Below are 24,513 nucleotides of genomic sequence, written 5' to 3' on the forward strand. Positions count from 1 at the left end.
GCTGACATGAACTTTTCTGGCACCTTCCTTGGGCTGCACTCCACCTTCACTCCTGATTTATGGTTGTCCTGTCTACTGCTTGCACTTTTGTGCTTTGTCTTCGACTTGTCCTGCCTGCCCTAGTTCTGTCACTTCCATGGAGATGGCGAATAAGGCCAGCCTCTGACCGGGCCTCAGACACCTCAAAGACAAACAGCAGTCACTGTAATAACAGTAATTGGTTGTTTCAAACTCGTTTTCCTCTACGAGTCTCCTTTTCAGTTCCTCTACCTTTTGGGTTTGTTTTCTTTGTGGTTTCCACTTTTCACTATGTGTGTCAAAGTGAATTTTATACAAAGTCATGAGCATTCAGAGTAGCCTGGAGTTCAAATAATAATAATCAATGTGAACAACCACGACAATTTATTAAGTGCTCACTGTATTTCAAGTCTGGTTAGGTGTTCTGCCCTCACTGCGAGGCTTTATTCTCCTACCTCTCTGCAAAGCCAGTTTTATTATTGTCAGTTTATTGATGTGGAAACCAAGAGGTTAGCAGTTAAGCTACTTCCTCAAAGTCCCTCCTGTCATTCAGCACAAGTTGTGATCTGGGAGCACAAGTCTGGGGCGTTGCCCAGAGCCTCATCCTTCACCCACAAACTCCCAGGGAACACACAGTCTGGAGCAGTGCACTTACCAACCTTTTATTCCGAATATTTAAAAATTCCCCCAAAATGTAAGGCAGTCATTTGTATCCAAAAGTTTCTTTTGGACCAAAGTAATCCCTCTCTACCTTGGAAATGTTATGATTTCTCATTTCCAAACTAAAGACATCACTAGCATACCAAATCTCTTATTTACTCAGATTTTGACTAAGAACTAAGAAACTACTTTTATTTTTTGTTAAAGTTAACTTTCCCTACTTTACGTGGTTAACATGACCAAGTTAAAAAGCAAGCTCACTCTGAAAGGTGGGCAAATGACAGGCTGTTTTCTGAATGAGTCATTCATTACAGACACACGTGAAGGACTCGCGGTCAGGACTGGACAGCTTCCAGGTAATGGAGTGAGTTCCTGCTTGGGCACAGAAGCTCAACGGCAAGTGGTGGGTCTTTCTTGACTTCACACCTTCAAAATTACTTTAGGCAAGAAAGCAAGGCCTGAATCACACTTGCTGTGACTCAGCTTTCACCACTGGCTACAAAAATATTCTGACTTCACTCATTGGACCACAAGACAGATGGTGCTTCTCATCCTACTCAAAAGATGCTTGGAGCTAGCTGGACAGAAACCCAGCAGGCTGGACCCCACAGGTGGCCACCGGGGACATGTGTGACCGGCTTCTTAGAGCTTGATGGAAACAGCTGTAGAATTCCAGCTACATAGAAGGAGGTCACTTCTGCTCACATCACCAAAAACCCACATCGCTGTGGATTCTCGGATCACAAAGGAATCTTCCTGAGAGGCAGAGCACCACACATGTGGATCTCCCCCCCTAAGTGCCAAGTCTAAATGAAGCAGGGAGAGATTTGGAAATCATTCACTTCAATCAACTTTGTAGGCAAATTATCATGCCAGAGAACCAGGACACTCTTGAGCCAAACCAAAGACCCAGCCGTTGTCCTTACACACATGGCAGAGGCTGATGATACAAAGCCACTAAGAAAATAAGCCACGTTTCTAAAAATTAATCACTTCAAACATTACCATATGTAGACACACATAAACATAAACAATTGCTCCTGGTGGGAAGTAAGATTTGATATTAGCCAGGCTGCTATCCTCAAGTCAGACAGAACTGTACCTGGAATAATATTTGATGGGAATGGAAGGGAACATGTCATTTCACTGGGGAAAAAAGGGCAATTTCACGGCAGATGTTTTTCTCAAGAAAAAATGACACTAATCAGGTAAAGTAGAGAAGATGAGTTCTGTCTCAAAAAGATGCTCACCTGCAGGATTCAGTTAAATTCAGTTTTTATCTTTACTGGGGTTAGAGGCTAGCACGGCAGACCTCTCTTGTCTTGCCGGCTGCGCCCCGCCAGTGTATTTCAGCAGATCCATCTGCTCTGCTCCCCACTGTCTCTGGTGAATCCTCTCACCCCCTGCACCTATGGCCTACACCCCAGTTCTTCTATGAATAAATAAAAAAAAATAAGTCTTTGGAAAAAAGAGAAATATTTGGAAAACCTTGTTTCATCCCTAAAATTCAATCAGGGCTCAGTTTTTGAGAATCCCCAGGATCATAAAGTCAAAGCTATGCACGAGGTCTTGGACATCCCACATTGATCAGTTCTAGGGAATTGCACTCTTGAAACTGTTTATTGTCTTGCTTGTTGTCTCACCCCAGCAGAGTTTGTTTCTTGTACAAACCTTGCCTGACACTTCAGGGCTGTACCCCTAGAGCTTAAAGCACAGCTGACATATAATAGGAGTATGTTGCTCCAATACATATTATTGAATGAATGAAATCCCGCCAGGAATAAAAGTCCTACCACCAATTTTAGCCTCAAAACAAGAGTCACAACTCAATTTTCCCTAATAATACATGTCCAATCACAGCAAACCTCATCAAATGTTGATCTGTCCTTGGTTGGTAATTCCTAAAACAGTTTCAAGAGGTGGGGCTTCAACACTTAATGCCAAACTTCACTAGCTGGTATTCATCAGGGGTCTAACCAGTACCCATGTTTTCTGTCTGTCTATTGGATCAAGTTTCAGATGCCTACAAGGGTATCCAAGCCTGCCATAATCCAGCCTCTCATTCCCTTCAGGCTCAGTGAATAGTCTGCAAAGATGCCTTCTACGTGATGGATCAAATCGTGTCCCCCCAAAATCTATGACCACCTGGAACCTCAGAATGTGACCTTGCGGGACATAAATCTCTGCCCAGGTAATTAGTCAAAATGAGATCATACTGGATTGGAGCTCAAACTGATGACTGGTGCTTTTCTAGAAGACGAGAGGACATATTACTACAGAGGCTGAGAGAGAGTGATACAGCTGCCCACAAGCACACCAGACAGAGCTGGGGCCAGCATGCCACGGGGAGTCAGGAGACCTGCAGGCTCCAGAATGTGGTCAGAATAGATTTCTATTGGTTAAGCCATTTAGGAAACTGATCTACTCAAGTCTTTCACTGCCTCGTGGAATGGATGAGGCAACCCCCCTCCCCTGGTCCTCCACCATCACCTCCCTCTACCCCAAACAGAAGTTTACCTGCCACTGTGAATCTCCTGCACACCTGTCACTCACTGATTTAAATATATCAATTTATCTGGACAAAATCCTAAGGAAAGTATTCTTGCAAGCAGCAGTTCTGTCTCAGGGCCAGTTCAGAAGTTGTTTTTCTTGCCTTTTACCCCAAGTATTTTAGTTAAGGAAGGCCTCACAGAAATCTCTTACTGCGGGCCCTAGAGACCAAAGATGTTAGTCACCCACAGAGTAAGGGGAGCACAGGAGCAAGAAGAACCACGTGTTGTTACTTTGAGATCAGCCCTGGCTTGATGTCACAAGGTAAACACCCAACCCTGTCTCTCAGCTTGTCAAGACCAGCTTCCCACTGAGACAGCACTTAGAGCTGAGATGGATACCAAAGCCAGGACACAGCTGGAAGACATGGCCGTCCTGACGCACCAGCCTCTGAGGTAGTGGTCCTGGTCTTTGGCCTCCAGCTCCAATCGGCTTCCTCAGATTCAGCTGTATATAGATACTGAACACCCAACAGGGCATGCCAGCCATACTCCTGGGGTGAGACCATGATGGCTAGTGAAAGCCTGGGTTATGGGCCAGCTAAACCTGGATTCAGGCGCCAGTCAGGCCACCCATTGTTCATCCAGCTTGGGTAACTTGGTCGATCTCTCTTAATTTGCCTTTCCCTGTGTGATCAGGGAAAACAGTAAAACTCACTCCGTGGGGTTTGGTGAGAATGCTAGAAAACAGTGGGCTGGACACACTTAGTACAGTACCTGTTCCCTACTAAGTGCTGAGTGATGGCAATCTCTGTTCTTATCACTACATGAGTCATGCTCATTCACAATCATTCACTCCAGAAAAATCCTCAAGAACAGACCCCAATGAGGGCAATTTTAGATACTGAGGTACCTCTTGGTGGCTTAAGGGGTTAAGTCTCAGCACCATGAAGCCATCGGCAGCCATCGGCAGCCACTGTAGCACAAGGTCAATCCCTGGCCAGGGAGCTGACCCACATAGCACAGTCTCACCCGCTGCTCCCTTCAGCAGTGTATTTCAGTGGATCCACTTGTTCTCCTCCCCACTCTGTCTCTGGTGAATCCTCTCACCCCCACAACAATGGCCTACACCCCAGCTCTTGTGTGTATAAATAAAATAAATCATTAATATATATATTCCCTCCCTGGTGGACAGTTGGTTAAAGCACAGCACTAAGAAGCTAAAGCCACTTCAGCCTGAGTTCGATCCCCAACCTGGAGGTGATCCACACAGTGCAGCAGACCTCCCATGACCTGCCCGTTGCTCCCCTCAGCAGTGTATTTTGTCTATCTGCCTGTCCTGCTCCCCACTCTGTCTCTGGTGAAGCCTCTCACCGCCCCTGCACCTCTGGCCTGTACCCCAGTTCTGTATGTACAAATAAATAAATCTTTATATATATAAATGATCTTCATCAATAAACAGGAGAGACTGAAGGTAATCGGTGACAGGCCATATGACAGATGTCCTTGGGTATGGACACAGACTGTCCTTGGATCGGGGGGGGGCTAGGGTTGACTCAGTTTCCCTGACTACCAGTTGGTGATGCTGGTGATGTCAGCTCAGTGCTCATAAATGCCCTGGAGGTGCCACTGTGTTCACCGAGGGGATATGTAGAGGTTCAACCACAGTCACTTTCAGGAAGCCCACTGGAGAATTCCTGTCCGGTTTCTGTATCTAGGATTCCTAAAAATCTCCTAAACAAGATTTTTGAAAAAGTCTAACACTGTCCATTCAGCTGGTGCAGGGAGGCTGGCATCTCATGCACAGGTTACAGGCCACGACTAGCACAGCCTAGGACCCCCTGGCTAGCACCACACACCTGGGCCCACGGGGAGTGTTTCCAGACTTTTTGGTGAACTTTCAACTGGTTTCTCCTTATTTTGTATTGTCCCAATTCCTCATTTGTCTTTAAATCTTACAGTTCTATACAATACTTGCAGGATACCTTTAGTCCTTTGTGAAGTGACCACAAGTAATGTTACCACATTAAAGAAGTCCTTGTCCCTAGTTTCAGGTTTCACACAGGCCCAGCAGAACACCACACCAGACGTAGCCCCACAATGCTGCTGGAAGAGCAGTAACCTTGTGTGAGGGACACACTTTGTCCAGGGTAGAGGTCCCAGAGAGAGCTGGCCACCATGGTGCTCAATCTCTCCTTGCCACCCCGTCTTAGATGTTCAGCCTTAGAAAGAAAAGTCTTTGAACTCCACAGGCATCAAAGCTCAGATCCCACCAGGCAGCAATCTAGAAGGGAGGAAGCACCCTGCATGGTGAGGTCTCATTGTGTCTGTTTGCTTGGTAGCTCCTCACAGCCTCCCCCAGGCTCTGAGGGGCACAGAGCCATGGCAACATGCAGGCTGGGAGGCTGGTGGCCAGGTGACTGAGGCAGAACACCAGGTGGGGGCACCTGGACCCAGAATTTCTGCTTAATTATTCCACACTGCCTCTTCCAGCCTGCAAGTGGGGGTGCCAGGCAGCAACTCTCTCACATCTCACTGAGAGCTCCCTGAGAGAGAATGATGTTAAACATGGAGGCTTCCACAGTTAGCAGCCAATACAGGGGGGATAGAACTAACACACTGCTCTAAGGCAGTGGCTCTGGGGAAATGTTGGAAACTTGGAAAATACTCAGTGATATCCCCTGCAAAATAGCCAGCATTTCAGAAGGTGACTTTCAGCAGAACAGCAGAAGAGCATCATTGCTTATGAGGTGCATGTCCAGGTTCAAGGCAAAGGAATAAAGAGGGAGGTAAGAGAGGAATGGAAGGAACGCAGGAGAGATGGACAGATCAGAACATGGAAACAGCCAGGCAGACTGGCGAGGTAGTCCAGCCATTCTCCTATCCATCCTCAATTAGAATCTTGTCAGAACAAAGCAGCTTTTACATAAACATGTTTTCCCTTTCAATGTGAGGAAAACATTGCTTAACAGTGTTTTCATTAGTTGAAGAAACTCAACTCAAAGAAAAACCAAAGAGTTCTAAAAAGAAGTATCACCGCTGTTTACCACCAGGAACCCACTTCAGGGGCCCCACATGCCTCCTGGGGCACCAGGCCCTGGGTGTGAAGCTCACAGATACACATGGTATCTCTCAGGTGAGTGAGGTTCAGCAGAAGGCTGGAAAGCCACAATATAAAACCAAAACCCATGGGTTTTCTAATACCTATCCGACGACTTTTCTTCTGCAAGATTTTTCTCTCTCCATCCATTTCCATTTTCTGCTTTGGAAATCTTCATTAAGACCTTTCTCCAAGAATTGCTCACAATCTTCTAGACCTTTTATCATGTGGGGTCACTCACCATTCTGTTTCTCCTTTGCTTGTTTCTTAGGCACGTTCTATGCAAGGTTAGGAGAGCAGACTGGAATGTGAGTTCCCTCATGTTGGGCAACCCCTCCCCCTCCCCCACCCCCCCCAGAAATGTACACCTCAGAATCAAGCACCTTTGCCTCCCTCCAGGTGCAGAAACCCTCACAGCTGGAGGGGTCTTTACCCTGCCACCGTGGCTTTCACTTGATTTCTTATTTGGGAATGAGGTAAGGAAGGAGGGTCTGGGGCGAGGAAGCCACCTGCACCTTGGGGGCGTGCCCCTATAATGCAGCCCACACACCCTCTCTTGGCACTCCAAGAACCCTGATGTACAAGTTACCTCGGTGCAGCACAATGTGGTCGATCATGTTGCGTTTATATTTGGTGTGATAGAGGCAGAGAGGACAGCGGAGATCTTTGGGGCCCTCCTCAGGAACTGCTGAATGCCCCGCTTCCACGTGCATCGTAAAAGCAGATCTGCAGAGGTGGGGAGAGAGGCCACGAGTGTGACAAGGGCTCAGTTCAGTCACAACCCCCCCCCCAACAACCCCACAACAGAGCTTCTGAGGTGACACCCCTGGCTTGAGGAACTGAAAAACACAGTGGTTAATTACATCGGCTGACCACGGACCCGGCCACTCGCTCAGTGCTCAACACCACCACATCACGGTGACTTGCTTGTGGAAATTTTGCCACTTGGCTGGGTTCGGGGCTTAAGTTGGAAAGAACAGGATTCTGCAACCACTTTATTCTTGAAAATTGGAAATTGCCTTTCCAAGTATGAAAACACAATCTCCAGAGACTGCTCATCATGCTTGGCAGGAAAAAGACTAGTTTAAAGGTAGGCTGACTCACCAACGGCCCACCTGATCACAAGTAAGGGAGGACGAGCAGGTTGGCTGGAAGTCAAGATGGCTGATGACCAGATAATGAAACCCAGAACAGTTCTTCTGGCTTAAAGGCAGAATGGCACTGTCGCTCCCTCGCCATCCTTTGCAATACTTCAAAATTACACAAGTCCCAGAGAAATGGGTGAAACCAAGAGCTTATTGGGCAAAGACCCCTTCTTATTAACCAGCTGCCTCTCTCTGGAGAGCCGTGTGCATCTGTCAGTGGGTCCTGAGTAACCCAGTCCTTTGGCCTGCCTCAGCTCTGAAGTCACATGCATATTTATCTGGAAAACAACTCAACCAAAAGAAAAGCCAGAGATATAACACGTTTTCTGTCAACTGCCAGCAACTACAATGCTGGTAGAAAAAAGGCTTATTTTCCTTTTCCAGTTTATGTTTTCCTTGGGACATGATGCCTGCTTTTGCAGTTTTCCTGAGGGGAGTTTAAGTCCTGGGGCCTCCCAAAGCTGAGGTTTTGAGTGCAAGAGCAGCAGATGACAATTCCATATTAAAAAATATAGCATCTACTTAGCACTGTAGGAGCACAGAGTCTGTGATATTAACACTTAGCATTTCCTCTGTGCCTGGCATTATTTTAAGGTTTTTCAGATACATCGGGTTCATTTACTACAAATAAAAGCCTCCCCCCCCCCCAGGTAAGTACTGTTATTATCTTTATTCCACAACTAAGGAACCAGAGACAGAGGCCCAGTAACTTGTCCAAAATCACAGTCAGTTAGCTGCAAAGTTGGGACTCAAAAGCAGGCCGTCAGATTCCACATTCTACACTCATAACCACGAGCTAGATGGTATTTCACAGGATGAGGTTAAATCACAGGTGCTTGGCTTTACCACCAGAAATACTCTATTCTTAAACTGAGCCCACCAATTCTGGGCTCAGAACTTAGATTATCTTGTTCTAGACTAGAACAATCTATGATTGATTATGTCTAGTCCTTAAGCACTGGAGTCTTGCTCTCCTGGTATCTTTTAGTAACCTGATCTGGAGAAATAAGAATTCTTGACAACTGGCAACAGGGAAGTCACTGTTGCTGGTTATTCTTTCTTGATTTCCCTTCGTTTCAACAACTTTTTTTTTTTTTTTTAAAGACAAATTTAAAAAGGTGGGGTGGCAGTGGGGGAAGTTTTTCTTTAAAGGGAAAACACGCATTGCTTTATGACCTGGGCCAGGGAAAATTTGCAGGGATCTCTCATTGCGGGGGTACCCATTTGCTCTGATTTTAAAACTCATTTGCTCTGATACAACTCTTCTCATCCATAAGTCCCAAAGTAGTTTCTGGAACGTGCCCCCTTTAGGAAGACTGGACCCAATAGCTCTTGTATCATCCTGTGGGCAGGACCTGCCTACCCTGCCTGCCAGGTACGGGTAGAAGGAAGGAGTGTATGGCGAGGGGTGGAGCAGGTGCAACTGTGTAACTCTCTTGTTTTTCGAGGCTGTTCACTGTGCCACTTACTTAAAGCCTGTGTAGAAGGAGCAATCTTTGCACTTGAAGAGCTTCTTCCCGCCATGCTTGTCCCTGTAATGGCGCCGGATGCTCTGGATGTAGCCAGAGGAGAATTCACAGAATTCGCAGTGAAGAACAGCTTCGGTTTTCTGCTCTGCACCCCCAGCGGCCCCCGCCAGAGGCACCGGGCTAACACGGCTGTTGTTCCTTGCCAGGGCAGCAGATTGGTAGTGGTTCAGCTGCTGCTGAACATCTGGAGGCTCTGAGTAGGATGAGTCTGTGGACAGACGGGGGACAAGAACACGGGCCACAGAACTCACGGTGGAGGTTGGGTGCTTGAAAACCCCTGACATTAGTTGTGAGCATTTTTTAAAGGGATGACCATGATCCCATCTTTCAACTTCGATTACCTTCCACAACACAGATCTAGGGGGAGGCAGCTGGGAGGAAGTGTCACCTCCTTTAATCTGACTTTGAGGGCTCATAGCATTTAAAAATAAAATTCTGAGGCTAAAGGTTTCAAAGTGAAGGAAGAAGGTAAACTGTTTTTGAAAGGAAATTGCAGTGTGGCAAAAGGCTGCCACAGAAGACCCATCCTTGTCGGTGAGATAAATAAACCTACACAAAGTGCCTGGGAGTCTGCATGAGGAAGGAAAGTAGATGATGCAACATCTCTCCTCCTTTGCAGCCCAGAATTATTCAAGCCAACCAAACCTTTTTTTTTTTTAAAGGTCTTTAACAGAAACGCTCAAGCACATAGCACTCACAAATATAAAAATGTTTTATACCTTCAAGTGATTTAAATTTTAACATCCAAAAATCCAAAAGTGTTCTCCTGGAATGGATGTTTAAAGCTTAGTCAGCATTAAGATGGAGATTTATTCATAAATCCCATTAAAATGAAATTCCAAACAAGTTTTTCTGAAAGGTATTTTAAAGGTGGCAATTCGGAGGAAAACGTTGGAAATGACAGGCACAAATCTTCAACCTGAGAAGTCTCAATGGCATGTGGGGGGGAAATCTGATCTTTATAGAGGAGGGGAAATTTCAGTTTCCTCTTTAAAGAAAACAAACAAGCACAAAAGTTAAGAGTGAGAGAAAGCGGAAGAAACGTCTGGAACCTTTCGTCCAAGCCCTGCTTTGAGCGTTGAGGTTAGGTTAGCCATCCCGCATCTCTGTCCCATATAACCTACAGCTGCCTGTGAATGATACAAATGAAGTCCATGAACACCACACCGATGAATTTCAGTGTAACTTTCCTTCAAAAGAAAACAAAGGGCTCTTTTCTTAAGCCTTTCCAAAAGCAAGGGGGAGAGGGGATAGAAACTGTACCAGCCTCCTCCTGATTTGATGGACACTTAATTTTCCAAAGCACGATTCCCTGAGGCAGGACATGGAGGAATTCTGTAAAACCCATATTTGATGAAACTAGCACCATCCATCCTGTCGGCTTCTTTGAAAAGAAAAACAGAACCAGAGCACTCTCCCGCATTAAGGAGCCACCTCTTGTCTTAAAAATACTAAGATGACTTCTCTTCTTGTTCGCCTCTCCCCTCTCCTCAATTCGTATTCTTCAAGATCGAGGAAAACCCCTTTGGAAATTGTAAACAAACCTGCCACAGAGCAAAATAAAACAAAAGGAAACTGGAACATCTCCGAGCCTCTATGGGTTCATTACCAGGTGTAAGCTGAAGACAAAGGGAGCAAGGAATGACACAACTGAATTCATTTTACCCGATTCTTTTATCTCCTTTTTCTTTATTCCTCGGCCGAGACTGATGAACCCACTCAGGATCACAATAATGCAATTGTCAACTTCTCATTCTGTCTTTCAATAGCAGGTTTGTTTACCACTTCATGGATTGTTCGAGATGTTTTCTATTTAAGCCCTCAAGACTAGTTTCTGCTTCAAATACATACTCTACCTCTCTCGTTAACACAGGCTTGAGCTGCAAGTCACGCATCACCACGCCAGGATCTCCCCCCACAAGACCCGCCCCCTCTTGCTACTGTTGGTCCTGATTTACTCAACTCTGCAGAAGAGCAATTCTGTGACTGACAAGACCTCAGTCAGGTTCTACTGCCTGGAAGCTGTTCACTATCAACAAACCTAAGAGACCAAAACAGCTGTGCCAAGGAACTGCCCCTTTCTTAATAAGCAGCTTCTTCCAAAGTAACCACCTCTGAGAGTCCCACAGGCCAGCATGGGTGTGTGTGGTGGCCACTGGCATCTCCATCCCGTTAGAGCAGGATTCTAAAGAAATCAGAGGCCCCTGGTCACAGACAAACTATCCGTGACCTACCTCCCACCCACCTAACACATGGAGTCATGCTCAGATAGGCTCCTGGATTTTTCTTAGATAGAGTCTACTGCTTATTAGCCTATCCATTTCAAAAACGAATTCTAAATTTTAACTCCACTATTTATATGTCATAGGAAACTTGAAGAAATAAAACCACAAGAAGTGGTGAGGAAAGCTTTCCAAGTAAGAGAAGCTTACTGCCCTTCTCAAATGGCAGGGTAGGTGGCTGGGGGGATGTCTCCCTGGATTTATTTACAAAAACAAGCAAATCCCACCACCCGAGAGAGATTTGTACTAATGCCCAGTTACAACTTTTTGGGTCTTCCTAGAACTTTTATTTTCCTTTTTGGTGTCAAGATAGAGTTTGTCTTAGAGTTTGTGAATAATGTACAATTTTAGCACTTTGGGCACTAAAGTGACAAAGATGTGAGTTTGTATGATTCCACCAATCTTAAAAAAGCCCACTTGCTAAGCTCCCAGTTTGTTCAGGAAGGCAGCTTGAAGAGCAGGAAGAGGGTCATTTTGTGTGCAGGTTAAAAAGGCAAACAGATCGTTAGCAGCAGAGTGCATGCCACGGAAGTTAAAAATCATCATTAAGACTATTGGCTTTCAGCCTTCCCCGGTGGCGCAAGGGGTTGGGACTCAGCACTGCAAGCTAGCCACAACCACTTCAGTGTGAGTTCGATCCCTGGCCACGGAGGAGATCCACATGGCGCGGCAGACCTCCCCTGACCCGCATCTGCTGCTCCCCTCAGCAGTGTACTTCATCAATCTGCCTGTTCTGCTCCCCACTCTGTCTCTGGTGAAGCCTCTCACCACCCCTGTACCTCTGGCCTGTACCACAGTTCTTTATGCACAAATAACTAAATAGTAATCATTCTTCTATAGAGATAAGTTCTAATTTGGCAAATAATACACAAACATTAAAAAAAAAAAAAGCCATTGGCTTTCATGGGCAAGCTTAAGGAAAGGAAAGCAAACATGCTCTGTGTTTGGGGAGCCCCAACTTGAGGTCTCAGGTAAACACAGGGGCTGAAATGCAGGAGTGTGAATTCTGAAGAAACCATGCACCCAAACTTGAGTCACCTTTCAGAACACAGTCATCTGTATAACTAGCAATATCGGTACATACATTCTCAACTCACCCAGTGTGTAGCCTGAGAGTTTAATTCTCTGACTGGTGTACAAAGTTTGTGTACAACTTTATGTACAAAGTTGGAGAAATTAAACTATAATCTGTAATTGTAGTTATAAAATCAATTTAATGAAGTTACAGGTAGTCATCCCATTTCATAAATAGTTGATAAGAAAATAATTATATTTTTTAAAATTGGGATCAAAGTAGAATGTTAGCACATATGGCTACATGCCTGTAGGCAGGAGTTTAGAACTTAATATAAGCAACAAGCTCTTCGCTCTTACACTAATGTGTGTGGTGCAGGTTCTCATCCCAATTTTACTGTTGAGGAAGCTGAGGCTGAGAAATGCTACTAAGAGACAGCAGGATTTAAACTAACATCTGTGTGACTCTAAAGTCTGAGTCTTGTCTATTAGCATCTACACTCAGTGTGACCTCTGGATCCCAGGGTACATGTCCAAACAATGTGAGATCAGTCTGCAAGACACATGCGTCAGGGATGAGAGAGAATGTAAGAGATAGGTTGAAAGAATGGAGAATATAACATTAGCAGAGAGAAAAATCAGAACATAGACAGGAAAATAACATTAAACTGATATGAAAGAATATGCTAACAAAGGGCCCTCCCTGGTGGTGCTATCCATAGGCACTGCAGTACGAGTTCGATCCCTGGTCAGGGAGTGACCCACATGGCACGCAGACCTCTCCTGTCTCGCCCTCTGCTCCCCTCAGCAGTGTATTTCAGTGGACCTGACTGTTCTGCTCCTCACTCTGTCTCTGGTGAATCCTCTCACCCACCCCCTCCACATCCCTGGCCTGTACCCCAGTTCTTGTATGCATAAATAAATAAATCTTAAAAAAAATTTAAAATGCTAAAATAAAAATAAATAAATATTTCAGAGCACATGGAGGGAAAAGAGTAAACAATAAGGTTTAAGGGGAGGAAGAAATAGCTAAAATTTCAAAATGCTTTATAAGAGCAAAAAAAAAAAAATGAACAAACAAAAAAACAAGGACACAGAGATATTTTCACAGGTAAATACAGGTATTTACCCAAGTAAATACTGTAGATACCCTGTAATATAATTTTCCTGCCCTGCATTATGTTAGATGCCTGAGGAATTGCTCTCAAATTCCTCAGGTGGGATTCAGCTGGGAAAAGAGGGGCACCAAACTTAATTGGGAAAAGGTGCACCACGCACCTGCAGGGTCTTGCACAGCTCTGCATCACGGTGCCCCACCCCTTTGTCATGTTCCCAAGAAATGGCAAACTTCTCACTCTGCTTCCGGTTCCCCACTGACACCCAGTACCACTTTCAATGATTTGCCCCCGCTTTTGTCTCCAGAGATGAGCCAGCACAGAAAAAATCACAAGCAATTTAATTTTCTAAAGTGAACCCTGAGAGAACGATAAGCATGACAGCACAGGTTTTCTTGCATATTCGGACTCTACAAACATGTTAGTCCACACCCTCTTAGTGCCAGGTCAGGTGCTGGCAGTAGGGTTCAAAGTCAAAGTCAAGGACGGCAGGTGGAGTGACGCCAGGAGCTCAGATCCACTAGGGAGAGGACAGAGCAGCTGACTTATGAAAATACAGGCCTTCTTCATGGCTAGCAAACGTGCTCCACTGATTGAAGGAATAAAAGTGGCAAAGAGAACAAATGAACAGTAACGGGAGAGTTTAACTATCGCAAGATTAAGGAAGACACAAGGAAGAGTAAGAATCAATTGGGCAGTAAATTGTGGGAGCCGAGGCCAGCCCCCTGCGTGCTGAGCTATCCATGAAGGAAGCATGAAGGAGGATCAATTCTCAATTTTCTGCAGCTCCACAAAAGGGGAGTGAGTGAAGGTGAAAATGTAGCAGAAGTACCTTGGTGCCAGCAACCACATTTAATTATATTTGAGCTAGATTTTTGTGCAGACCTGGCAGAGAGGTACTTGGGTCGGTATGAATCGAACTAGGAGAAAATGAAAGACAATGGATTTTAGGCAAGCAAATTTGAGAAGTGGCCAGGGCATAAATGATTAAACGACACCCATTCATTCAGCACATGTTTACCCAACATCAAAATACATGGGAGACCCTGTGCTAGGACAGCAGGACTTGATCCCTGCCCTTAAGCAATTCGCTGTTTCAGAAAGACATGTAAATAATTGATTGTGACGCACTGGAAAAAAATAACCTTAATGGGGCATCTAATAAAGATGTGGTGGAGTAGAAGGCTAATTCAGCAGGACCTGGTGACTGATGGAATGCGGGAGCGAGGGAGATGGAGGGGAATGTCCAGAGCACCTAGACTGTCCATTAATAACCGCAGCTAGGATTAGTGTGCTAATTAATAAAATTTCCACTAGACATGAAGATCCCTAAATGTTCAATTCGCCACACCTCCATCGTAAGTCATAAATAGAAATTATACAACTGCATTGTAATCACCATGACGAGACAGTGACTTAATTCTAACAAATCGAGGTCAGAGGGTGAGTCTGAACAGAAAAAATATATACATCAGAGGGTGGGGTACATCACAAGGGAGAGCTTCAACTATTCAAGCACTGAAATGTCAAGAGAGTTCAAAAATGCCTAGATTGTAATTTAGCAACCAAAAGTTAGTAGTATAAGGGATAGAATATTCCTGTGGAAATTCCAACTGCAAATATTGTAAACATTTAAAGTAGTATGGGCAGTGAAGGGATGGGGCTCCAAAATGTTGGGAGACAGAGCCTACCATGTCTAGTTGAGAAATGACAGAAACTCTGAGAAAGGAACATGAGCAAAGGAGAGTGGCTGAAGACATATTACTTCAGTTAAGTCAGGAAACTTCTGGAATGGCATGCAACTTCTACAATACACCTGCTAACAAAACTAGTCTGACGTCCAAAAGTGCCAAAATCCTTTTATAGGTGTGATGGTGACCAGGTACCGAGGATCATGCTGCCAGGCTGCCCAGCTGGGTCTGGCGGGCCCCACCAACCCAAAATGCTGAAATCTGACACCATCTTTGCCCACACATGTCCTTCTGCATTTGGACTGTCAGTGAGTGTCTCCTCACTTCACTCAAGTTCAAATCACAAGGCTTCTTTTGAAGTATTGCGCTTCCTGTGGCAGCGGTTCAACTAGGCACAACATCCTAGGGACAGAAGTACTGACTCACCGCATCATTCTCCCCAGGTCCTTGCCTTCCCTTCCACTGTTCAATTAAGAATCATCTCCCATATGGGCCATGCTAACATCTCCTTCCTTTTCTGGGATTTAGTCTAGTTTGGCCTGCACGTGTGTCATAGACACAGAACACAAGAACCACATGACTCTCCTAGGCTCCTACCCAGTGCTCAAGAGTGAGTGTTCTTCCCTTACATTAGTACACAGAGTTTCTAGTCTGGTCCCAGATCAGGTTTTTGGCCTCATTACTAGCTAGTTCCTGATGATTAGGTTTCCCTGGTCTTCTTCCCCTTCCTATCTCCTGGCATGTTCTTACCCATTCTTCGAAGTCAGCTAAGTTTTGTCACCTGCTCCTTCCCATCATTGAGACATTTCTGTTTTTCTCCATGTTTTGCCAAAGCCTCTGCATTGTGGTTTTCTACCCCAATCTTCTCATGCCTCATAGTATACTTACCAATTCTCTTATGCCACCTCCTCCAAGGAACACAATGACCAATGGCTCTGACTTAAAATGGCTCAAAATGACCCTGGCTACAGAGTCTGGGCAGGTGCTGCGGGCTAGACCATTTCAACTCTCAACAGCTGAATTAACACTAAGAGGAATCAACTTTATTTGCTCCCAAACAACTCTGTATGGGTTATATTTATTACTGAGCTTATTCAATTTAATTTATAATACCTAAAACGAGGAAATATGAGTACAGAAAGTGTCATTTCTATGAATGCATGGAATGCATGGACTTGATAAAGTCAAGTTGCTAAAAAAAAAATGTACTGTCAAATTATGTTTTGGCAAGACCAACTATAAAAGATTGAGGCGAACATAAAAATCTGAAGGACTCTGCTTTGGACTATTCCACAAATGTCTAAATCCTCACTCCACTTTAAAGGAAATTGGAACTGGAAGTAGCACAGGATGCTATACAGGTGATGGTGGTTTATGCAAGAGATGACAGGGAACTCTAATCAAAGGACTCCAAAACTCAGAAACAGGCTTGACCTGATCACACATGTGAGTATGTAAGTATGTATTCACATAAAACATAAATTTATATATTTATATTAAATATAAATATCATGTAAATATAAAATGCTTAACGCATTTTAAAAAGAGTTGCCTATATGGGCCCTCCCTGGTGGCATAGGAGGTTGAAGCACAGCACTGGGAAGCTAAAGCCACTTCCACATGAGTTCGATCCCCGCCTGCCCCGGAGGTGACCACATGGCATGCAGACCTCTCCTGACCCGTCCGCTGCTCCCCTCAGCAGTGTACTTCGTCGATCTATCTGTTCTGCTCCCCACTCTGTCTCTGGTGAAGCCTCTCGCTGCCCCTGAGCCTTTGGCCTGTATCCCAATTCTGTATGCACAAATAAATAAATCTTTAAAAAAAAAAAAAGAGTTGCCTATATTAAGCAAATTAAAATATATCCAAGAAACTCTAGGTTTTGATGCCATCAAATGAGAACATTTCTAGACTGTTTTCTATGTTTGTCCTTTCCCCACATTTTATATCAGTTCAGAAAACATATATTGAAAGACTTCTATTTGCCAGGTATTTCTGAGCACTTGACATACATCAATGAAAAAAAAACAGCAAGGATCTTGCCCACGTGGTGCTTGCGTTTTACACCTGCCTAAGTCAGAGAAGAGACACAGGCAATATCTTTAGTCATATCTACTACTTACCTGTCAACTCAACCATCCATCCATCCATCCATCCTCTACCTACCTACCTACCTAGCTACCTATCTACCTATCTATCTATCTATCTATCTATCTATCTATCTATCTATCTATCTATCTATCATCTATCATCTATCTATCCATCCATCCATCTATTAGTTACAAAAACAGTATGTAGCATAGAGATGTTAAGACAACTCACAAACTCAAGCAGTCTGTTTATTTAAAAACATCAGATTCTACCTGAATTCCTTTGAAACTCAATTTATCTCTCTTTTCTGAAGATACCTTCTGTTTACTTTGTGCTATTACCAAGGAACAGAGCTGAACCTCCAGACAAACACTGCCAGCTACAAACCAGCAATGCAACTTTTCAACTATTTCCTTTGAAGAGTCCCAAAAATGTTCTCTATCTGTGGGCCATCCCAAAAGAAAATTGCACTAGAAAGTAAGCTTTGGAACATAAGCCATTTCAGCTCCTTCTGGAGCATGTGTTAAGGGGAACATAAATCTCCAGAGGCAGCCTCATTTTATTTCCTTCTTTTGATTTTGCCTTGAAAATCTCCAGGCCAAGGACTGTGGCACCTCCTTGTCTTCTATCATCAGTAGAGTTCTCTGGTCTGGATGCACAAGATTATGATACAATGGCCAGGGGACAATGGATGTTGGAGGACTATATATAGGACTTCTGGGCTTGGTTGTCATGGAGGCCAATGGAAAAACAAACGCCTAATCCTGAAAATAAGGTTGAGGCCAAACTTGAAGGAAACACACACTGAAAACTTCCTGTCATTCTGATGAGTAAAAACAAAACCTTGAAATATGATCAGGGAATAGACTGGATAAAGAACAAAACAAAAAGAACACACACAGAATTAGTCTTCAAAATGACAAAAAAAAAAAAAAAAAAGCGGAGCAAAAAACAGGCCATTGTCTCCTTTTGAGATTCAGTGTCCTATCATACTTAAGTTCACTGCAAGGGTCTTTCAGAATCTTATTTTGCATGAAGCTTCATGTCTCACTGTGTATACTTTGGGGGACTCCAGGCAACTCTGACCTATAACAAAGAGGACTCCTGAACTCACAAAGCGCTAGGTCTTATATTTGGGGACAAGCCCACACTCTGTTTTTCCCACAACAGCATCATCATCTACCCAATCAACAAAATCAGAACAAATCCTTGATTCCCTTCTCTCTTTCCCCTACATATTCAATGAAGGAAAAAGCCTTGTTGGTTCACGTCCTGAAAAGCTCTTAGCTAGCTGTGATGGGTTCACTCACTCTTCCACAGCCACAGCTTTGATACAGGCCCCGTGGTTGCTGGTGCAAAATGTTCCTCACTGGTTTTCTATTTTCAAGTTTCCTCTCCTCCCCTAAGGTTCCATTCTTTCTTAAAGCAAATGAGATCCTGGAATTCAGCCCTTTACAAAAGAAAAAGGACAAACTCTGACTTACGTGCTCTGCCTCCTCGATTCCTAAACCTAGGCACACCACACCCACCCTGTTCCCGAACTGGGCTTTGCTGCCAGCACCCAAGGCTCTCAACACTCACACTGTGCTTTTCCCGCCCTGTGTCTTTGCAATGACACATTGCATTCTTACAATGCCCTTTCTTCTAATTTTCAGGCTGGCAAACTCTTCACATCTTTCAAGACTGAACTCAACTCAAATGAAGATTTCCTTGATCTCTCTAGATATACTTATTCCCTTTCTAGGCTCTTCTGCTAGTATCATCATGCTGAATTTTGAGGTTAATTTATTTGACCTCCATGAGACTATGATCTCTTTGAAAGTAGGACATCCATCTCCATCTCCATACATCCATCCATCCACCCATTATTTTTTTTTTTAAGTTCACATAACCTCAGAACAAAGCTCAGGGCCTGGACTAAAACAGATATGCAAAACAACAGCAGAGTATGTTACAAATCTACACCAAGAGTTCAAGCTGAAAAGGGTGACCTGGAAAACCCCAATTTAAAAGGAAAATAAAGTCAACAAAATGAGATATGAGAATTTCCCGTGGATATTGATCCATTTTCATTGAAGCAAGCCTAGGTCTTTTTTGATTACCTGGAGGTTGACTTCTGGAACATCTGAGAATTTGAATAGCATAAAAGTCATAACCTATGACCACCAAAAGAAGCCAAAGGCAAAATGTCTGACTGGGAATCTAAAGTAACTAGCCATCTAAAAACCCTGAAATAGATATCAGGACATCTGGGGGGGCCACTTGAGATGATTCTACATGCAGTTCTTGTTTCCCTCCATGTTTGCACCCACTGGTGAACAGTTTGTGAAATCCAGATGTTTGCTCGGTTTCACATATTTAAATACACCAGGAACTTCTCCATAGTCCACGCCTAAGCCAGGAAAGTAAAGCTTCTGATATTTAACACTACATTCTCACCACATGAAGTATTTTGCCAGGTTTCTCCCACCAGGAACACTCTCATCCCAACTATGTTCTACACACTATCCCTTTCATCTGAAGACTTGTGGTGGGGTAGCTCTGAAAACAGAGATGGTTTCATGTCACTGCACCAGTCAATGGAGAAATAGGACCATAACTGGGACTCCTGCATGGCCTGGTTTCTAAAACATGTTCTTTCTCTACCACACTCATTAGCAGTCATTGTAGATATTCCTTCTACACTAAACAGTATTTGTAACTCAAAGTATGTGTGTGTTATTAAAAACCTTCCATGAAACAGACTGGAGATTTGTAGGGAAACAAATGGATGTGTAGCAAAGGAGCTTTTCGCTAATGTTTTTTGGAGGAAGCTCTGCATGGCATCTGCCATTGTTAATTGAGAAGCTCTTACAATACCAAATGCATAATTCACCTGTGACTCTTTTGAATTGTGTGATGAGGAAGTAATGTTTCCTGCTGTTCGTTTAGATCTTATAGATGTCTTTGCCACAATGAAAATCCAACGAAAAACATTGAATACAAAAGCTTCTTTCTATCAGGGACTTGGCCTCCACCATAGAGCACTTGCTAGCAACTTCAGATGGTATTTTGAGCTCCCGGGCCATGGGCAAAGCTGCAGTGCTTCCTCCTCAAGACTTGAGCAGAGGGAAGATGCCTACTGACTTCAAGGAGTTGGCCACAATTATGAACAGCGAGCAAGAGCCCAGACAGGAACAATGGTGGAGATCTCTTAAAAGATTAGATAACTGGAAGGAAAGAACACCTCTGAGTGGAAGCATACAAATTTAGATGCGTAGAGAGCGCTCGGTAATGCTATGGAAATCAGGTGAGGAAAGCCATGGCTGAGCAGGAACAGGAAAGAGCAGCCACACTTCAAAGCACAAAGCTATTCTAAAATTGTCCCCTGCAGTGGGAGCCTGTGAACCGGCCAGCACTGTGGGCTTCTAACCCTTTCTTTTATTTTCACCGATTCTCAAGAGTAAGAGAAAATCCTGGCTCTGGGCTAATCTTTAATCACTTCCAAGCTGGCTCTTCCTTGAGGATGGCTCTCCCACCCTCTCCAAACTCACCCAGGACAACAGTGCGCAGCCTGAGCTCGGGCGAGGACGCCTCCAAGAGGGTGGGGGGTGAGGTGCTGTAGCCCAGGCCCACCGCACTGTCTAACCTGCTCCATGCCCAGTGGTGGTGCCAGGAGCCAGCCTTCACAGAGGCTGTTAGGGTGGGCCAGTGCATGCAGGACAGCCTCCAACACACTTGGCAACGCAAGTCTACATCCATGAGCTTTGCATCAGACTATCAATTGCCTTGTAGTATTTATGAAATGTTTTCCGTAGATGAAAAGATGTGGTCTGGCCCACTGGACTTGAAGGATCAGGTGGAAGGGGTGCTTTTCTTGCAGCTCCCCAGATGGGGCATGTCACCCACTCCAGGGTGGGCAGGGGCTTGGAAACTAGCTCTTGACTGGTTTTGGGCAAAGCCAACTGCACTGCACTGCCACTTCTGGCAATAATCCACCAGCCGTATTTTGTAGGCGGCCGCCATAGGGAAGGGATCGCTTTGGGCTGGGGTGTTTAAGAAGAACGAAGATGGGCAGGAGTCAACAGGAGGCTTCGTAGCCAGGCAGAAAAAAATCAGGAAGCATTTTGGACCACCCAAGAGTCAAGACATTAAAGGAGAAGTAGGAATTGTTTTTAATCAAGTGAATGGAACAGTTATGGAAAAGGGTGATAATAGGTGAAGGGTGTTCCAGGAAGGAGGAAAGAGGCTGGAGTGGGAGATGGGGGGCCTTCTGCAAAGCTGCAATACAGAATGCAGGGCATGAAGAAGGGGTGAGAAGTGACCCCAGACAGAGGTTCAGTCCAAGCAACAATACTCCATGCTGAGCTTGGGGTTTATTCTGATGCCACTGGAGGGTTTTAATCAAGAACAGGTGAAATAGAAGCTTCACATTTTTACCTTTGCTGTGTCTATAAATTGCCCTGACCAACTATCTCTTAGATGGGAAGGCAGCTGGGCAGAGATGCTCCCACTGAGAACAAGCCCGAGCTGCAGCACCTGGCCCGCTGATGATGGAATCTCAGCAGCAGCCGACGATTCGCTACTTCATGTCATCAAGTAGAAAACACCAACATGGTATCTTTCCTCCTTTGGATTTTAGGAGCAAATTGGAATTATTCATCTGTCATTCGGTTCCTACTGTTTCAACTGTATGTGCTACACTTACATCTGCACTGGATTCCCAGAGGCCTCCCTATGGGAAGGAGAGAGGGAAACTCTATAATCTGTGTCTCCTGCTCCCTGCCAACCCTTCATCAGCAAAAATCTAACGAGGAAGCACAAGAAAACCAAGTGGCATGCCTACATGCTGGCAAACACCACAAATGTATAAATACTGGCCAAGGTCCTGTGCTCTCTTTTCCAAACACAGGATTCCAGCACTATGCAAGGTGTTTCTAGAGCTATTTACTCCTTGGTTTTACCAGCCACGTGTCAGCGCAGGGACACTTAGGACATTGTCACTTGGACTCATTAGAGTCTACTCAAAGGCCAAGTATTATTTTGTAAAGTGATTTAGTATTTATCTGGATTCATGAGCTTTTTATATATCGTTTGTTTATTCATAAATATTTTATGAATATATCTATTATACGATAGGTACTTGACAGATACAAAGATCATCTGACCTTGTATTTTAAGAGCTATCAGGTTGTGTGTGGGGGGGTTACTACCACATACCCTAAAACAAAAGAGGACTCAAGGAAAGAGTAAACATACATGGGCATTTCTGTGTGCTGTTAGCAGAGTGGCCAGCAACCACTGGGCCTCTGGAGTCAGAAAAAAAAATAATTTGAATCTTGATTCGCTGCTTTACCACTATAATGACTACTCACAGAACACAACAACCTCGTGTTATAGGACACCCAGTCTGGGAAGGAGGAGCATAGAGATGAGCAGGACCGAACCTCTGTGCTAACGAGCTCCCTTTCTGGTGTCCCCAAGGGAGGTGGGCATAGCGCCTGGGCTGTCAGAGGAGGGGATCACTCACAGCAGGAGGATCAGGACACAGGTCTGATCACTGTTTTGAAAGACAAGTAGGGCCTGGGCATCTGGGGGCAATGGGGAATGGGCACCGAGGATGCTCGGTGGAATCTGTTCTTTCAACAGCCCGTGTAGAGTGGTGGAGGCGTTTTGGATGGACAATGGTTAAGACTCAGCCTAGCTTAGAGTAGATGAAGAGAGGACTATATAGCTGGTGTGGAGCTGGTGATGCCTTAGGAATGGGGGATGGAAAGATGCGGGTGGATGGGAGACAGAACGACATGAAAACAACAGGGATGAGTAGGCCAAGGACTGGCTGGCTGGATGTGTGTCCAGGAAAATCTGAAGATGTGGGAGATTTTAGCTGGGCCCCAAACCCCTGGCAGAGGGGTAGGTTGGGAGGGAGTTGAGAGGGTTCCACTTTTGGACCTTTGAGGGGAAGAGGGAGAGAGATGTCCAGGTGGCAGAAACAAGGACCGGAGGTAAAAGAGGGTATGCGTTTAGCCAAAGAGACTGGGATTTGGGGGTGTGGGGAGGGAGAAGTAGGAATTAAGGCAGCATCTTTAAAAGAATGAGGATTGATCACTATGAGATACCACCTCTTCCCAGTGAGAATGGCACATCTTAAAACAACTAGCAACAACAAATGTTGGCAAGGATGTGGAGAAAAAGGAACTCTCCTGCACTGCTGGTGGGAATGCAAACTAGTACAACCACTACTGAAAACTGCTGAAAATGGAGCTTCCATATGACCCAGCAATCCCACTCCTAAGTATCGGCCCCAAAGACACAAAAACACTGATTCAAAAAGATACCTGTACTCCCATGTTTATTGCTACTTTATTTACAATAGGAAAGACATGGAATCAACCCAAATGCCCAAAAGTAGATGACTGGATTAAAAAGATGTGGTACATATACACAATGGAATATTACTCAGCTATCAAAATGGATAAAATCATGTCTTTTGCAGCAACATGGATGGAGCTGGAAGGGATCATGCTTAGTGAAATAACCCATAAAGAAAAGGAAAAATATGGATAGTTTCACTCATAGCAGGAGTATAAAGAACCAGGGCAGAAAATAATAATAATAAAATAAAGAACCAGGGCAGAAAATAATAATAATAATAAAAGAATGAGGGTTGATGCCTGTACTTGTGAAGGGCAAGAGCATGAAGGAGTGGGCTGAGGTCAGATTGAGTCCTATGTGATGGCAACTGAGCAAAAGAGGGTGAAGAGAAGGTATCATAGAGGCCTAGGGAGAGCCAACCACACACAGCAGGACTAGAACTGTGGGAGAGAACTTCCCATTGAGCAAGGTCAGTAGTGGAAAAGACCATGGACAAAAAAGGGATGAGGCAGGAGTAGAGGCCATGGACTTGTCTAGAGTCAATGCCAACCTTTGTGACAGACATTTCATTAAAGTGGTTGGGGTCGAAGTCACATTGCAAGGGAGTCAGGGGGGTAAGGGAAGAGAGTAGGCAGAAGCAGGGGAGGGATGGCACCTGGAGAAAATGTCAGAAGAGCTAACCCACAGGAGGTCGCTTCCTCTGAGTGGTTTCAATAAAATGCTGGAGGCAGAACACCGCCTAGCAGTTTAAGAAAGACTGAGTGGCAAGGAAGTGTAAGTTGGGAATATTGGTTCTTTCGAGGGATTTGGAGGATAAGATTGCAATTGGAGGAATAAAACTGTGAAGGTCATAGCCAAGAATGGTGTTAATATTTAAAACACAGAGCACTTTCTTGGGGCTCAGTTAGCTCCTTTTTTAGATTTTTCAAGGGAAAAATAAAGTATCTAAGAATGGAAGTTTAGGAAATAATGTGACATAGTAGACTCCCTTCTCTTCTCTCTCCTTCCCCAGGTGGTAAATATGACCT

At 44.5% G+C, this 24,513-nt stretch overlaps 1 protein-coding gene across 1 annotated transcript in view; it reads right to left on the minus strand.

Annotated features, from left to right (window-relative positions):
* ZNF462 (zinc finger protein 462) overlaps positions 1-24,513 on the minus strand; it is a 127,466-nt gene that overhangs the window by 21,553 nt on the left and 81,400 nt on the right. Inside the window, exons 8-9 of the mRNA XM_004677455.1 lie at positions 8,882-9,149; positions 6,857-6,993 (exon numbers count right to left, since the gene is read on the minus strand). Coding sequence (XP_004677512.1) covers positions 6,857-6,993; positions 8,882-9,149 — 405 coding nt within the window. The remainder of the gene's footprint in view (positions 1-6,856; positions 6,994-8,881; positions 9,150-24,513) is intronic.

The sequence above is a fragment of the Condylura cristata genome, unplaced genomic scaffold, assembly GCF_000260355.1.
Source record: "Condylura cristata isolate star-nosed mole 26May11 unplaced genomic scaffold, ConCri1.0 scaffold00006, whole genome shotgun sequence".
NCBI classification, from domain to species: domain Eukaryota; kingdom Metazoa; phylum Chordata; class Mammalia; order Eulipotyphla; family Talpidae; genus Condylura; species Condylura cristata.